The sequence below is a fragment of the Mastigoproctus giganteus genome, chromosome 8 (assembly GCF_048544385.1).
Source record: "Mastigoproctus giganteus isolate SK-2022 chromosome 8, ASM4854438v1, whole genome shotgun sequence".
In the NCBI taxonomy this organism is placed as follows: Eukaryota; Metazoa; Arthropoda; class Arachnida; order Uropygi; family Thelyphonidae; genus Mastigoproctus; species Mastigoproctus giganteus.
The window spans coordinates 109,868,448-109,887,073 of NC_143582.1; the positions used below are offsets into that span (position 1 = coordinate 109,868,448).

General features: G+C 38.1%; 1 protein-coding gene across 1 annotated transcript in view; it reads left to right on the forward strand.

The window, feature by feature from the left end:
• The window catches only part of LOC150081766 (uncharacterized), a 171,810-nt gene that overhangs the window by 129,520 nt on the left and 23,664 nt on the right, over nucleotides 1-18,626 (forward strand). Inside the window, exon 2 of the mRNA XM_090380313.1 lies at nucleotides 10,320-10,979. Within this exon, the coding sequence (XP_090236439.1) occupies nucleotides 10,320-10,979 (660 nt within the window). The remainder of the gene's footprint in view (nucleotides 1-10,319; nucleotides 10,980-18,626) is intronic.

Here is an 18,626-nt window from a genome sequence, read left to right on the forward strand (position 1 = left end):
AAGGTAAGTTCGATTGGGTATATAGTTTTTGCAACATTTTCAAAATGAATATTCAAAACCAGGATGTCGTCGACGTATCGAAATGCATAGAAATTATGGTTTGGGTTATTATGAGTATATAAATCTTCGTAATAATGTAGAAATAAATTAGACTGAAATTTATGAGCCCATGGGCACTCCTACAGTTTCTCTATAAGTACATTTACCATCATCAATGAAATTGAGAATACATGGGTTAATATAGTTATTCCAAACAACCTCATCCACAAGTAGAACATTCTTATATTGAGAATATAATTGATTAAGTACAAAAATAATCAAATGATGTGGTAAAGAGGTAAATAAGTTTGAAAAGTCATGTTTTAATGCTGGTGTTAGAATTAATGGTTTTGATGACGTTATGATTATTGTTGTAGATGGAAGACTAATGGAGATAGTATTTAGCAATTTAAGAAATTGTCTGCCTGGCAGATAACAGCCACTTTTTTAGCACTTGTAATGAATCTGAAGCCAACAGGATGCTTGTGGAACTTGGCTATCATATATAAGAATGGTAAAGTAGAATTACGAATTTTAGTGTGCAATTTTTTATGCAAGGCCATAAGTTTTTTAATGGTTGCATTAATGCCAAGATAACAACGCAAAAAGTAGTGCTGCTGTCAACTTCCTTTTTAAGAGTGGTATAATAAAATTGTTTGCAAAAAAAAATGGCAAAATTGTTAGAAAACTTACCCACAGGGGTGATGATAAAGTCTTATTGTAAATCCAAAATTGGTTTTTTAAGATAAGAATACTTAATGTGCGGATTATTATAAAGATTATAAGCCTCAGAAACTGTTTTTACAATGTCTTGGTATACAATATTTATTCAATTTTGAAATTCTTCATGAGGTATCATATATTTGTAAGCTAACTTATTGCAAAAATGCAAAATATTAAGATACAAATCTTTATAGATGTTATTTAAATAGGCTTTATGGATTGAACTAAATTTGAATCCTTTTTCCATGACAGACTTGAGTGAGAAGTTATTGACAATATCCATAAATCCAGTGATAATATATCCATGATGTTGATCTACGAAAGGAGCATATATGGGATTATTGCAGTGACATGGAAGATCCGAAATTTGCAAATTGCCTAAGTTGGTAGCTAATGTTTTATAGTTGCATATGTTAAGTCCAATCACTGATTCATAGCTGAAACAGTGATGAATATTGAACCTAAAATAGCTATTCAATGGGAGAAAACTATTACGATTGTTAAGCATATGATGCCAAGGAATTTTATCAAACCAGCTATGCGGTTCTAAATTTAATAATGCAATATTCATTGCTGTACGTGGTGATATTACCTATTCTAAAAAGAGATATCTAGAATGATATGCTTAAGCTGGACATTCTTGAATTTAAAATTATTAATGAAAGAAGTTAAGGCTTTAAGTACGGAGTTCTTCTTAATGTTGAAGAGAAAGAGAAATATTTTGCACATCAAGAATAGTATTATCCCAAGAGCTAACAATTTTGCTGAAATTGTGCCAAATATGTCTACAATGTCGGAACATATTTCCACGTTTGTATCGTTGAGGAAATGACTAAGATAAAATAAGTTGTAAATACAGTGATTAGTGTTTAAACAACCATTACTTAAAAAGATTGTTAAAAAATTTGTTATTTAGACCATATGGATATAAAGACTTATGGGCACACATAATTTTTATAATGATCTCGAAGGACATTATCGTTAATGAGAGTAATGATTTAAATTTTGACGTTGTTAAAACCATGATGGTGGAAGTGTAAAAGTTCTATATCTGTATCATAGTTTGTGCCAAATGAAAGGTTTTTGCTCTTGGATCTATGTCCATTAATTCTAATATTGAGAGAGTTTGAAGTTTGGCCAACATATTTAATGTTACAAGTGTGGTTCTCTTCAAGACGCCTGGTCAGCGTGAAGAGGAAAAGACAAAACCTTCCAGTACATAACAGCACAACGAAACAAATGACCCTCAGTCCCCAGAGGCTTTCACTCCCCCTCTTACGGCAGCGAGAGGATCAGAGTGGAAGCAGAGGGTGCTAAGAATGTCTGGGTACGAACAGGCTGCCATGCACGGAAACTGAACTTGGCCTGTTACAACGTAAGATCGCTCATCAGTGAAGACAAGATATTAGAGCTGGAAAAGGAATTAGAAAATGTGAATTGGAATATCATCGATCTGGCTAAAACAAGAAGAAATGAATCACTTATAAGTTCATCAAGTGGAAATCTGCTGTACACCAATGGAAACAGTGAAAGTGGAGTTGGCTTTCTGGTCCATAAAGATATAGAAAACATTTTGGAATTCAAAAGTACATCACCAAGGGTGTTAAGACTACTACTCAGGATTTCTAAAAGGTACAAGCTAAAGGTTATAATGATTTATGCACCAACATCGAGCCATGATGATGAAGAGGTTGAAGAAATGTACACCGAAATTGAGTTCCTTCTAGATGAGCACAAAACCCACTACACTATCATTATGGGGGATTTCAATGCTAAGGTTGGAAAGAGACAAAACAGCACATAAAGGAAAACTATAGGAAATTTTGTAATTGGTGAAAGAAATGAAAGACTTGTGGAATTTGCAGAATCTCGAGGATTATCAGTAATGAACACTTTTTTCAAAAAAAAAAAAAAAAAAAAAAAAAAGGTGAACAGAAAGTGGACATGGAAGAGCCCAAATGGATTAACAACTAATGAAATCGGCTTCATTCTCACTAACAGAAGAAAATATCGTGAATGATGTTACCGCCCTGAACAAGGTAAATGTTGGAAGTGATCACAGAATGGTAAGACGCACACTTGATAAAGATGTAAGAAAAGAAGGAAAAAAAAGAAAACTGACTCGAGTAAATAATACGAAGGTCTTTGAGATAACAGAAGAGGAGAAAAAGCAGTATGCATTGGAACTTAAGAACAAGTTTGAGCTTCTGCAGACGGCTCAGGACCAAGATATCGATGAGGAATATTACAACTTTATGAAAGTGATAAAGCCCAAGAAACCTATAGGGAAAAAGAAATCCAAAGAAAAAATTAGTCAAGAAATATTTGTCATGATAAACCGAAGACGACAAATGAAGAGCAAGATAAACACTGACAAGGAGAAAATTGAGTATACTGAATTATGCAAAGCCATTAGGAGGAGACTCAGATAGGACATAAGATTTAACAGAAGAAAAGTAGAACTAGCATTAAGGGAAAACAAAGGACTTAAATCAGCAGCCATGAGCAGTAATACAGAAAGACAAATGATACTGAAGAAATAGCGATGGTGTACTTATAAATAGCAAAGAAGGCATAATTCAAATAGCAGAAGACTACTATAGAGAATTATACAGGGAGTGAGGGAATGATACCAGCAGTGGGGAAGATGGATCGCAAATTAGCAACACATACGACATACCAGATATTTTTTCTAATGAGGTAGAACAGGCATTGAAGAAAATGAAGAATCAGAAAGCTCCGGGGGAAGATGAAGTTACTGTAGAGTAAAATTGGGAGGAAGAGACATGGCACAAAAACTGGCAACACTCTTCACAAAATGCATTAGAAAAGGTGTGATGCCTAAGGGTGGAATAATGCAACCATAGTTTTGCTGCATAAGAAAAGAGATAAATCAGAAATTGGAAATTATAGACCAATTAGCTTGTTATACCACATCTACAAGTTGTTCACAAGAGTCATTACTAACAGATTAGAAAGAATACTTGATGAGAATCAACTGAAAGAGCAAGCTGGCTTTAGGACAGGATTCTCAACTATGGATCACCTTCACGTAAATGTTACAGCTAATGGAGAAAGCAAATGAATATAAAACACCATTATTCCTGGCATTTGTGGATTGTGAAAATGCATTTGACTCCATACAGCCCAAGGCAATGATTTGGGCACTGGAAAGACAAGGCATAGATACCCCATATATTACAATTTTGAAGAAAATATATGAGAACGCTGCCTCCTTTATTAGACTAGACAAAGACAGTAGCAAATTTAAAATTGAGAAAGGAGTTGGACAAGTAGACACAATATCTCCGAAGCTGTTTACTGCTGCCCTGGAAGCTTTCAGAAGATTAGACTGGTTGCAGAAAGGAGTCAATGTGAATGGAGAGTACCTAAAACCATTTACGATTTGCAGATGACATTGTGGTCATAAGTCACGATCCCAAAGAATTAGAGTAAAATCTTAATCAGTTATGCAGAGTTAGTAAGAATTTCGGACTAAAGATGAGTATGGCTAAAACAAAAGTAATGATGAACAAGTATGCCACAGAAAGGGATATAATGATTGAAGGAGCAGTAATTGAAAAGGTGGAGTCCTATGCTTATCTGGGACAAGTCATTAGCTGTAATAATGATAATTGGCTGGAAATCAAGAGAAGAATAAATTTTGGATGGATAGCATTCAGGAAATATAGTCACATGCTAAGGAGCAATATCCCAATTATCTGAAATGTAAAATAATGAACCAATTTAAATTCCCACCATGACTTATGGAAGTGAAACTTGGGCACTCACCAAAAGAATGGAAGAGAAGCTGAGAACTACACAGCGAAGAATGGAACGAATTATATTGGGAATCAGACTGTTAGATAAGAGAAACACATGGATTAGGCAGCAAACTCAAGTAAAGAACATTCTTATAAAAACTAAACTAAAATGGTCTTGGGCAGGACACAGCTTGAAGACATGATGACAGATGGACTAAGAGAATAACAGAATGGTACCCAAGAGGAGCTAGAAGAAATCCTGGAAATCAACGACGGAGATGGACAGATGAAAATCGGGGAGTTTGTGGGTAGTAAATGAATGGCCATTGCACAAAACAGAAGGAATGGAAAGTTGCTGCAGAGGCCTTCATCCTGTAGTGGATTGACAATGACGATGTTTCAAGTAAGCAAATATATGACTAAGTTTTTCAGAAAGGAGTGGAGTCAGAATTAGTCTCAGAGTTAACCATCATGGGGCAAGTAAGACAGTTTGCCTAAACATTTTCGGAAAAATAAATTTTGGTTCAAAATATTTTTGTTATATGTGGATTCAGAATCAAAGTCGTTAGAGCAGTGGTTTTCAACCGGGGCGTAGCAACAACATTCCAGGGGTGCCATGTAATTTGGGTTTAAGTTACTTAAACTTATTATTTTTTAATTTATATATTTGTTTCATTATAAAAAGGTGTACAGTACCTTTTTAATTTTTTGGTAATCTATAATTGATGTTTGCTTAGTACCTCTATATAAAGAATAAAATTATATATATATAAATAATTTGTATTATGAAATACAATTTTTATAATTATAATAAATATCATATAACATTTTTTTGAATATTATATATATATACACACTTACATACGCACACACACAGAATCGGATCTAACAGGCAGAAAATTGAGTGGGGATGCCGCAAAATAAAATAAATTACTTAGGGGTGCCGTTATTATAAAAAGGTTGAAAACCACTGGGTTAGAGCTAAAAAAAAAAAAAGGTATGATTCTTATTTAATCAGGTAAAGAAAAGTTACATCTACCCCTTGACAGCAATAAAATGCTAGGAGGGTATTGGGTAAAATAAAATATACAGAGATTCCTGAATAATATTTGACACGACCTCCTCAGGAGTAGGATGTAGCGCAACACGTTTTCTAGCCGAACTAGAGGCGACGCAGTGCTGACCCGCCGTATTATTTGATATGAGTACGTTCATGTAAAATAAGATAAAGTGAATAGGGCAAGTTGTGTTAGCGACGAAACCATCTGAAGGTATAACAAAAATAAAAGCAAAAGAAAAGTATGGTAAAGTTAAAAAAGACGGGTAAAAGTGAGGGTGGGAGTATATTTAAGAATAGCAACGCGCAAAGCTGCAGATAGCTAAAACTGAAAATATATATGTATGAATAGGAAATGCTAAGAAAAATAGGAACTGCACCTGAATGCGCAATGCTGCAAAAACAGGATACAAACGTATATTGATGAAATTAGAAAGAATTAATAGAAAATACAAAAAGATGGAGACATATTTAACACAAGGTGCCGAGCCTGATAGAAGAAAGGCCGCCGTAGCCTAGTGGTCAGGCGCGTGGGTGCATAAGTACACGTGCCTTGAGTGGCCGGGGTTCAAGCCCCTGACTGCTGAATAACGGTGCTGTTTCTTGTATTCTATCTTGTGAACTCCTCTGACCGTTTGGTCGTCCCGGAGTATAAACAGAAAAAATATTTTTATTTTAAAAGTAAGAGAAATAAAAAGAATGTTAAGAACCTTAAAAAAAAAAAAAAAAAAAAAAACCGGAAGCCAGCTGGAGTTGTGAACATTAAAATCACCAAGGAAAATTACCTCACTGTTAGGAAAGTTGGACTGGAGAAAGTCAAGTTGCAAAGAGAGGAAGTTAAAGAGCTCCAAGTGATTAGTGGAGTTAGGAGAAAGGTAGAGACAACAGATGAATTTGACACAATGAAGTAGAGAGATTTTAAGCCAGAGAAGATCGAAAAGAGGAGATTCCAAATTACCAAGTCTCCGACAGGGAATATCAGAACGGACATATGCACAAGTACCATCTTTGAGGCGAAAGGAATCATAGTGGAAAATTTGGGCAACTGAGATGAGCAGTAGTTGAATCAGCTGATAACTGAGATTCTCTCAGAAAAAGTACATGGGGTTTGGCAGACTACAAGTGGAAATGGAAGTCGTTGAGATTAGAATTGAGACCACGTATATTTGTGAAATTAATTAGGAAGTGCTTGGGAGGTTTAGATCTTTTCACAGATAAGCTTGCTCTATTAGTTTGACAATTCATGGTGTATTCAATAGTAAGAAAAAGTGAGTGGGACATGCTGCATGAAGTAATGAAATTTTTGGATGTGGTGTTGCGTACACATGGTAAGAATATACCCAGATCCTCGACAATTCCCCCCGCATACACACTATTCAAGACTCCCTCCAGTCACTATCTGGCAGAGTAGAGGTAGCAAGATTATACACTAGCTGATCCGGAAGCCTCCTGTTTTAGAACTGTACCCTCGAAATGTAAGGAAGATTGGATCCAGTCATGATGTTCATCATTACCTCAAAAGTCAGACATACTGCATGATGGAAGAGATGGGGAAGGGTTGACTGGAACTTAGCTCTGGAAACTAAACATGGGTTCCACCACTTCAAGCCTCCAATAAGCAAAGTGGTAGAATTGCACCGGTTGATGAGTCATCTACCACCTAGTATTGCCTGGTAACACAGAGGGGCGCCATTCCTCCATGTGGTGTGGGCGCCACACCTCAACCCCTGCTTACGTTGGTTCACACCTGGGTGGTCATCCACAGTGTGCTTGTGCATGGAGATTATACCCAGGATTACTAACAGTCCCACCATCGTGAATGTGCAAGCAGAAAATTTGGCTGTCACAGACCGTCCGGACTTCGCCGAAATTGGGTCCACTTGACTTGAGTGTCACCCGAATATCAGTTCCATCAGCGTTTTAGACTCCCAGGTAACAAGTACAGCTTGTCTGTCATATCTGACAGAATGTCTATGACAACCTCAAGGACCATAATGAGAATGGGAAAGATAGATTGTTAAGCAATCTAGATACTGCAATAGAAAAATAAACAAAGGAAGACTACCAAATAAAAATAATAACAACAATTAAAAAAAAAGTAGTCCAGCAACGGCACTAGAAGTAGTAATGTGGAAATCATCGTGTGAATCGCCTCCCACTCGCTGCGCACTGACAACATTAAGTTTTAACGAAAAACTAATAAATGACAGTCGATCAACAAATATGCCTGACTGTTTACCAGCGTTAAATGACTAATAAGAAAACCTGAAGAAAAGCTGCAGAACAAATCTCTAAAAAAAAAAAAAAAAATTATATATATAAAAAATGTGATGTAAAAGTTAGGCAAAAGTAATAAAAATAAATAAATATGGATATGAAGCTATCATTAGAGGCAGCAAATGCACATCCTCCACATGGAGCCTAATTATATCTGATAATTAAAATAAATATGATATTTAAAATAAAAAAACATCAGCCAGTAGTACGGCAAAAATGCAGAGCGAAACGAAACGCAAAATAATATAAAATAAACAAACAAGGAAGGGAAAGTAGAGATAATAAAACAAAAAGGTAGTCGATAATCCCCTGTATAATTTAGTCATTAAACCCAATTAATAACAACGATGTAAATTTAGAATAATGTCAATTATATATAATTTAGCGGTACCCCCCTCGAAGGTACCAGTTCCAAAAGACGTGAAATATCAACAAAAAAGGGGTTAAAGAAACTACAAAAACTAAAATATCAAAATAATAGACTGACCATTATGCCCCATATCGACAGAGGACCACGAGGCCAATAATGGTCATGGAATCGCTGTTAGTTTTTGATATTTTAGTTTTTGTAGTTTCTTTAACCTTTTTGGTGATATTTCACGTCTTTTGGAACTGGTACCTTCGAGGGGGGTACCGCTAAATTATATATAATTGACATTATTCTAAATTTACATCGTTGTTATTAATTGGGTTTAATGACTAAATTATACAGGGGATTATCGACTACCTTTTTGTTTTATTATCTCTACTTTCCGTTCCTTGTTTGTTTATTTTATATTATTTTGCGTTTCGTTTCGCTCTGCATTTTTGCCGTACTACTGGCTGATGTTTTTTATTTTAAATATCATATTTATTTTAATTATGAGATATATATATATATATATATATATATATATATATATATATGAGCTGTTCTTCAAGAAAAGCTCAATCGAAATCCCGCTGGCAAGAGCTCGTTTCAAGAATCAGAATATGAAAAAACAGCTTCTGACATTAAACCGTTTCACCTCCCGCAGCATCATCTACGTCATCTTGATATCGCCCAGATAAAGAAAAAAAAAAAAGTTATAAAATATTCTGCTCCGTGCTCCCTATATGGAACAGCCATGAATTTCTGAATGTGATATTTCTTATTCAGATTTAAATCTCCCTCCTGAAACTCGCGACACTGAACTAATAAACCCAATGACTCATGGCGGAGCGAGCGGGCGTGTGCATGAAAACTGTTGTCTTTTTTTTTTTTTTTTTTATATAAATCACCTACGACGTAAATAATTAATAGAAAAAAAAAAAAAAAATCACAGTTGAGGTCCACTGCATTTTCAGGGCTGTCCATACTGATATACTCTTCAAATTCAATGTTTTATTATTGTAAAATTTTTAACACTCGATAAAATTAAATATCATTACTCGATATACAAATTTTGTATATTTAATATGCTGTAAAATAATTTATTAATGCATAATAGTCCGTCAACTTTGAAGTATTTTATGACAGAAAGTTTCAACCAAATTTAATATATACACATACATAAATCTAGTTAAAATATGTTATGTACATTATGACTGGAGCTCCTGTCCTGTCAGTTATGCGATGTAAAAGCAGACCCCCGGTTTTAGAAAAAAATATTCCTCTATAGAAATAGCATCTCCTATAATAGCGTTTTGGCTTAAAAAGCAGTTCCTTGAATTCAGTGATATACTGGTTGTCGTCGACAGCAACCATAACTTGTGTCTACCGCCCAGACGGCTACTTCGTCTTGGGAGGACGACTGCCTCTAGCGTAAACACCGAGCACATTCAGAGGAGGAAATCCGGATGATTAACAGGATCCGGCACTTCGCTTTTCTGTCTATTCTGTTTACCTCCTTCATGTGTAGAGTATAAAAATAACTGATTGGTAAAAGGAGTAATAGTTGGACAAGTATATGCTCTCCTTCAACGCGAAAATATACCTTAATCCACGGAAGAAAATAATATCAAAGTCAGTAACCAATGAGATAGCAAGCTGTTCCATCCACTCAATCAAATAATAGGGGGTGGGAATGCACATAAATGTGTGCACGCGTTAGCTCTTGCCAGGTTGTACTATGTAGCATCATCTAGTTCTTTCTTCCAGAAGGACATAGTACACAATATATGTGACAAAACCTTTCGGTGTTCACGCCTGTAAACACACATTCTACTCGCAATTTGGCCACTTATTTTTTAATATATATTTAATTTAAGAATGTACACCAATTATGTCACATGTTTCTGTTTTAATTTCTCCATATTCAGTCTCAGAATGGGATGTCATTTCCATGCACTCCTTCCCAATTTAACGGGGTACATTTATAATATAACAGTTATTCACATACGCAGTATTTCATAAGAACAATATTTTTTTAATTCTTTGAATTATTGTAACAGCCACTTCAATTTTGCTGCATACATTAAAATGTTTTAATTTCTTTCAGGAGATGTCGCCCTGGTGGAGATGACAGTGGTTCCTCAGACACAGTTTGCTCCTCTAACCGAAGCCTTGTGCAAAGTCGTCTGTGAATTAAATTCTGACTGTGTTCCTGCAACAAATGACGCTATAGGTTCGCGTTTGGAAGTAAATTTCCCCGAAATGGTAAGGCCTAGCAATGACATTCTGTATCGGACTTTGGGTGGCCTCATCAGAGAAAGAAAACTTTACCATACTGGCCAAGGATATTTTGTCGTTAACCCCGACACATACCGTATGACCGCCACCTCGCCGCCATCGGAACGACAGATGCTAATGACTAACGAGGAAGCAATAGTTCGTCTCCATGGTAACGAGATTCAGCAAACGTCATTCTCGAAAGATGGTCACAGATATCGGTCTCTGGGCATCCAGACTGACGAGAGTGACATCCTAAGTGCGTGGAAAGGCGTGGGGAATATTCTAGTTGGAAGCCATGTGCGCCAGCCTGTGGAAATGAAGATGGAGAGAAGCTATTCACTCCGTCTGCTCCGAGGAAAGGGACAACACGAAGGGAAGGATAAGCTCAATCGGTGTAACTCGCTCCGAGAAGCAGCTACTGGTAGTAATGGAACTGTCATAATGGCCGACACAGAAAAGGAAGGAGAAAATCAGGAAGCCCAAAAAAGTATGTTTACGTTATAGAATAATGTAACACTGCCTGTTCAAATAAATTCAGACCACGCGTCGACACGATCCCAATGTTGTACACAGTCAAAACCGTTTCAGCAACGTGCACTGCGCACGACTTTATTTCAGCGTGAGATTAGATCTACTAATGCCATCTCGTGGCGTTCGTTCACAATAACGACGACTATTCAGATCTATTTAATTTATACATTATAGCATTTAAAAAGGAAACGGCCAGTGTGTTGCAGAAATGCATGTTACCGAACTTAACGAACAAATCAAAATAACGTCCATATCTTATCTAATAATACCATCTCGTGACAGCAATTGACAATACTACCAGATTCTACATCTATAGTACTACTGAAAGCATTTTAAAAAAAGTTTCTGAGAAGTGATCTGCAGAAATAATATCTTGTTGTACTCGTCATGATTGTTCAGCTGTTGAGGTTGGCCGTATAAATTATTTGAGACATCGGCTAATTTTAGTACTTCTGAATGTTACAGACATCCTTGGGACGATAACTCAGTTCAAAAATAGCGACTTAAAATCCGTGCTTTAATTCAGGTAACACTAAAACTGTCTTTATTCATTAACATAAGCAGGTCGGATTAATCATCGGCGGAAATTAATTATTCTCTTTCCTCTAATTGCTAAAATTGGATTTAGGGTTTACTAAACTGCTTTCAGCGAAATGATTCTGGATCAATACCGGACTAGATGTTCTTGCGCCTGGCGCAAGATTGCGCTTTGCTCTATCAGGCTACTATGTGATGATAATATCTAAGAGTGCAGTCCCAGCTGTGGGAGATTTAATATGCCTAGGGAACCAACTTTCCTTGATATGAAATATATATTTAATGAGGATTAAAAGGATATGCAACGATGGATAATCCCTGATGAAAAGTGCATGAACTAAATGCTAGTACCCTTTCCAATTTTGAAGCTTCGCAAAAATGAAATGAGTCGTGAGTAAACGTTAAGTGAAACCCACAAAATATTTGAAATTCAAAACAGGCTTTCTGTCCTACTCTAATTAAACCGTCGTATTCAGCAGCATACGGCCCGCTGGGATTTATTACTTTCCTAGGAGCTCGGAAAGTGGAGAAAATAATAAAAATAACAGTAAAATAAAAATAAATAATCGACTGGAGGAAATATTTGTGTATTGATTGATATCCTGCCTTGCCTGGCATAAACAGATTTTATTTTCCATCTTAAGAAGCAGCTACTGTATTCTTTGTCAAAACGCCCTCTCAGAGTTCCCTGAAAACCGATAATACAATGAAAAGAGGTAGTCCATACTTACGAATATATTAACTGAGGAGAACTGTCGACAGATAAAAGATAAATTACTAAGAGCAGTGGGAGCTGTTTTATTCTTTTTATCATTCTAGCCTCGCGTAAAATATTAATCTTCTTTCGCAGTTCTGTTTTTCATAAGTTGCCAACTTTTGATTATTGAACTCAATTACCATTGAGCTACTTTTAGATAAATAGCTCACTCACAAAAAGGATTATAATAATTATTTATTTATTTACAACGTTATCACCCTAACAGCTATTTCAGTGTTCAGTAGCTTTGCAAGATTCGATGAGACTCAAAATTCGTTCTCTCGAAAATATGGAGAAAAATGAACTGCAGACACATCTTTAGCTCACCTCACTCCAGGGGTGGGCAGAGGGGGAATATGCTCCTCCTTAACCAAAAATTTGAAATTAAAGAAAAGAAACGCAGGAGGCGTTCTAAAAAAAAAAAAAAAAAAAAAACCTCAACTCTGGTCACCATTTCCCCCCTCCCTCCCCTTACCATGATACCTGGACGCTGTATCCTCCCTTACGATGATACCTGGATACGCCACTGCCTCACTAGGTAAATAAAATTTTGGAAGCACAGATATCGAGCAGCGTATGTGATCTCGCATAAAACTACTTTTATCAACTGTTTTTCCAGTATTGCATTAACAGTTGTTATTAGGTTTTAGGAGCATTAGCAACTAAGGCCATAGTGCTCCGGGATATGCGGCGGTCATTCCCTGACCTTTCCGCATCCTCCGTATTTGGTGGTGACGGGCTCGAACCCCGGTCTAATCAACAAGCGTGTGCTACGAACTGCTGCTCCTGCCCACCTGGCTATGGAGGCAGCCTGCATTAACAGTATCCACCACTCCTTGATGAGGGGGGAAACGCCACTGAAAAGTACTGTCAATTCAAAATTTTGACATTCTTTTAAATAAACAACAATAATATCCTCATTGTATTAGAGTTGTTTATTTCAAAGGAGATCAGTACATGACAACTCAATTGATGAGAAGACGAACCCTTAAAAAAAAAAATAAATAAAATAAAAATAACACTGTAAATGCTTCCACTTATTCGCGGGTTTAGGAATCGCAAGGTGTGTTAGTGTTGGTTTGTACATTATGATTTAACGTAAGGGTTGAAATGGAAAATTTACATCTATCTATAGGACCTGTTTTCGCTGTTCTCCGATTTAAGAACGATGGGCTAGGCACCACTGAAAACACAAATGGTGTTCTTTTGTGGGATGCTACTACTCCTCTGTCTTGGAGACCAATGCAGTGCAACCCGACGGATCGTGGAAGCATTTACGAACACTGAACATCGGGAGCTGCAACGCAACATTTTTCAAAGGACGACGCTTCGCTTTCATTACTGTCTTCTGAGATTGACAATTACTATTTCTCAGTTATTCTTCTTCTTTGGTCTACCTGATCGTTTGCGCACAACTGCATAGCTCTTATACTTCCTTTTCACTTTTCCTGTTCAAACGTGTGCCTGCTGCATTCGATTACCAATTGGTGACTGAAGATTGAGCCTCTTCAGTCGCCTTTTTCGTACTCATACTTAGTGTTTGTTATACACTACCCTAAAAAAAAAAAAAAAATAAATAGCCTCGCATTGACGTCACTGCAATTCACTTCAATAGCGTATTGCAGTGCATCTCAACCTTTTCGTTGCTGCGACATACTTTTAAAGACGCTAAAATTTTGTAGCACACTACTATACTCATATTCACAAACGGCAAGTTAATTCTGTTGGATATATTTAATAACACACTTATTATTTCTTTTAAATGCTTTTTATCTCCTTTTTTGAATATACATGAATTATATGAAATTTAAAAGAAAAATAATTTAACAGAAATTATATAAAAACAAACAAAAATACAATTATAGCAATTTAATCAGTGAGACGGTTGAGTTTGATGAGAGGCACAGTTTTTTTAATACCAGGATTTATTGTGGATAGGCTTACTCTCAGCTACTCTTCTTTCGACTTGCAAATGTTAAGAACGGCCGAATAAAGGCCGAACAGACCTAGTACTAGGAATCAAAACGTGACGTCACATTGACCGCAGGAAGGCGCTCGGGTCGCGCAGCGTAAATAAACGAATTTTTCGTTTGAATTATTATTTTTTATCATAAAACTTGGATTTATTAATTTTTTTTTAACATGCGTTTTCGGCAGCATACAGGTTGAAAAAGACTGACGCATTGACTCCCCATTTATTTGGCCGCTATGAAAACTTAATCCTGTTGCGCATTCAATCAAAGGATGATGGATTTCAGCGGGTACAGGCCTGCATTCCTGCTGCAAAACAATGACCAGTTGAACTACCGATGTGGGACATGCAAGTCTATTCCTCACCCAAGTCTATTCCAGTTCATCCTATAGGTGTTCCATAGGGTTCAAATCAGTACTCTGCTCCAATCGAGTCAATGAATATTCGTGTCCATGAACCATTCTGGAACAGCACCACGGTATGGCATGTGACATTGCCAAAAAACTGTCAAAGAGGTTCCCGCATTACAAAGATATCTTGAGAAAGAGTGCTACATCATAACCAAGCCTCCTCCGAGCTTCATTGTTGGCACAATGCACTCCAGCAAACGCTCTCGAGACATCCTTCACACTCGCCCATCTAATCAGAATAGGGTATAGCAAGATTTGTCACTCCACAGAACCGATTTCCGACTATGTGGAGAGGACCAAGTAGTGCTTTCATTGCACTGCAAGGCGAGAAGCCGATTGCAAGTGGTGATGTTTGGCTCATGCGCCGCCATTCTACCACGAAAACCGAGGGTGTGGAGCTCCATATTTAATGCGTTGTACACTCCTCAACCCCCAGTTGACAGGTTAAACGCTTGGTTGATGCTTTTCGGAGCACCACAGGAGATGCCGGCGAGATTGTCTTGCTACCCGTTCGAATGCCCTCTGGTCACATGAAGCGAGTTTCCTGGATGTTGCTGGATAGCACTGATAGCCGTGTGGTAGCGTTAAACAAAAAAGAAAAAAAAGAAAGCACTGGTACCGTCATGCTTCCGTTTCATAATGACATCACTGTCGGTCGACTGGATGTCGTAGGCCAAGGGTAGGCAACCTGCGGCTCTGAGCATGTAACTGCAGTTCTTTAACTTTTAGCCCACATGAAGCAAAGTTTGAAATGGATTTATTATTATTATTAATATCCATATGATGCAAGGAAGCCTGAGGCTTATGCTGCACCAGGAAAAAAAAAAAAAAAGTTCCCGAGTAACCCTGAGAGAGAGAGAGAGAGAGAGAGAGTCAAAAGTAGAAGGGAATCACCAGGAAAGAGAAGAATGATGATATCCAGCTCAGGACCCTGGGTGTGCCAAGCCCATACTCACCAGATGTGAGCCCCCGGGGTTAGAGGACTTAAAGATCAAGGACATGTGGAGTGCAAGACTAAAATGCCTTAAAACTGAAATTGAGGATTTGGAAAGGCAAAAGGCTGCCCTTGCAATTCTACATAAATGGATGTCGATAGACGAGTTGAAAAAGCAAGAACAAAAATTGTATTCGATGGGTGGAGTAGCTTACCGGACACGTATAGAAATTTGAAAATATTTTCGTTTGGACTTAGTTTTTGGTTCGACGAATTACTGCGGGTAAATATTTTTGAACATGAACTATATTAAAAATAAATCTAGAAACCGTCTGAACAATGCAAGTATCTCGGCATGCTTAAAGATGAAAATTTCGGCATACTTTCCTGATGTCGAAAGACTCGCTCAAGAAGTTCAACAGCAAGTCACATTAATTAGAAATATTATTAATAAATAATATTTCAAAAAATATATTTTTTAAATAAAACACCTTCCCACTCTATTCCATTTCTTAAAAAAAAAAACTCCCCCACCCCTCCCTCTAACTTGAGCTGAAGTGCGGCTCTTCGGATTCTCTCTTTTTTTTTTTTTTAATTAGATCAAAAATGGCTCTTCACTCAAAAAGGTTGCCGACCCCTGGAGTTGGCTGTCAGTAATTTCACAACTCGACAAATCAGCAATATAACATCGGATAACAGCACCCCTCTCGAAATTAATCAGCTCGACTTACCGTGCCGTGAAGGGGAAAAAAAAAAAAAAAAAGCTAACTAGGTGATTTAAACAGGGGTTTCACCACTTCAAGCCTGCATTAAGCGAAGTGGCTTTATTACACCGATTGATGAGTTATCTACCACCTAGTTGTTTGTATTATAGTAATATAATATTACCGTTATATTAGTAGAGCTACTAATACTAATGGCAATGAACAATACGAAAGTAATCAGACAGAACCCCCATTTACAATAGATATAATGCAGGAAGCAGCGCAAAATAATAGGAAATGCCCAGGCCCGGACCAAATTGAACCGGAAATGGCAAAAGAGGACATTGAATTCGTACCAGATCTTCTGCTCCGCCTCTTCAATACCTGCCTGGCACAGGGCCAATTTCCAGTACAATGGAAAATTGCAACATTCAAACTAATCATGAAAAGCCCATAGCACTGCTATCCACGCTCAATAAGATCATGGAAAGAATGCTACGCAAAAGAATAAATCAACATTACGGCAATGCCAAGCTCGACACACCCAAACAGTACGACTGTTTGGGTGTGTCGAGCTTGGCACACCCAAACAGTACGACTTCACTCCCGGAATGTCGACGGTTGAAGCAATCCGAAATCTGCTCTGCAAGGTAAATCAGTGCGCCAAAAAATATTTTCTGGCCATCACAATTGACTTTGTTGCGGCGTTCGACTCGCTGTGGTGGCCGAGCGTCCTGTCAAGGCTAAGAGCGGCGCGACTCCCTCAAAACCTTTTCAATTGTTTAGGATTGTAGGTATGATCCTAATTGAGGTATGATCCAGATTGTTGCTCCTTATGCCAGCACCTGTAGAACTGTCGGCAGGGGATGCCCGAGGGTTCTGTCCTGGGGCCGCTCCTGTGGAACATTGTTTTCGACAATTTGCTCTCCAAGGATCTCGGTGATGTCGATGTCCAGGCCTTCGCAGACGATCTAATCCTGACGATTGCAGCGGACTCGAGCCTGCCTGGAGACCCAAGCTAATCGGGCACTTTAGACACTTCAGGATTGGGAAAACACTCATACTCTTAGAATTGCGCCAGAGAAAACTAATTCTATCTTACTTCGGGGTACCCTGGACCTGAGGAGGCCTCCACAGATCAAAGTTGCGGGAACTACAATAAAAAAACTGTCCAAATAACTCAAATACTCAGGTATAATACTGGACAGCAACTTATCTTTCACTCCCCATATCACCAATTTAAAACAGAAAATAAAATATAAGGCCTCCGTAGCCGAGTGGTCAGGAGCGGGAGTGCAGTAGCACACGCTCTTTGAGTAGACCGGGATTCAAGCCCCTGACTGCTGAATACGGTCGATTTGCAAACCCGCACTGGACCAGCGTGGCAGATTATGGTCCATTTCCCTCAGCATGAATTGTTGAGGAGGCTTCCATCCTGCAGTGGGTTGATAATGGCTGCACTTTACCTTTTTTTTATGGCGCTAATTGCAAGAGTGACACGCAGGGACTGGGGGCTCAACAGGAGAATCCTATCCCTCTACTACCAAACGCTTTTTATACCAGTCATAACCTACAGAGTCCCTGCCTGGTTCTTGAAGGCAGGAACCGCGGTCAACAGACGACTGCTACAGACAACCCAAAGAAACATCCTCCTCACGATTTCCAGGGAAGCAACGCAACAAGCACTGCGGCTCTTCAAATCCTGACGGGGGCTCTCCCGCTGGACCTTGAGGTGCTCCGATGTTGACGGATGTACCACCTTTCACGGAAAATTCCCATAATAACGAATGGATACACAATGGATATGACTGAGGAATATAAAAAAGAAAAAGCGAGAATATCGGATCATCTGACGCAACAGTGGCAGATTAGGTGGAGCGAGACAGGTAAAGGCGAAATCACCCGTAAATTTATAAACAGTGTCACGAAACTATATCCAAAAGCTCCAGAATGGCTTTGCCCAGGACTGAACACCACCTTCCTCCTCACAGGACATGGACCTTTTAAAGATAAGCTCCACGGTATGGGTATTATTGCGGAACGTCACTGCCCCTGTGGCGAGATAGAAACCTGGAAGCACGTTATCCATGAGTGCGAATTATATGAAGACCTAAGAGGAGAACTCATCACGAGAATAACATACACTCCCACAAACCAAGAATACCGCCTACTTGACTCCAAGGAGGAATTTGCCGCCCTCGGCAAATCTGCGCAGGTATTATTCAGTAGACGAAAAACAGTGATAGCAATTTATCAAGGAACGCACTAAAGACAAACATCAGATGTTTG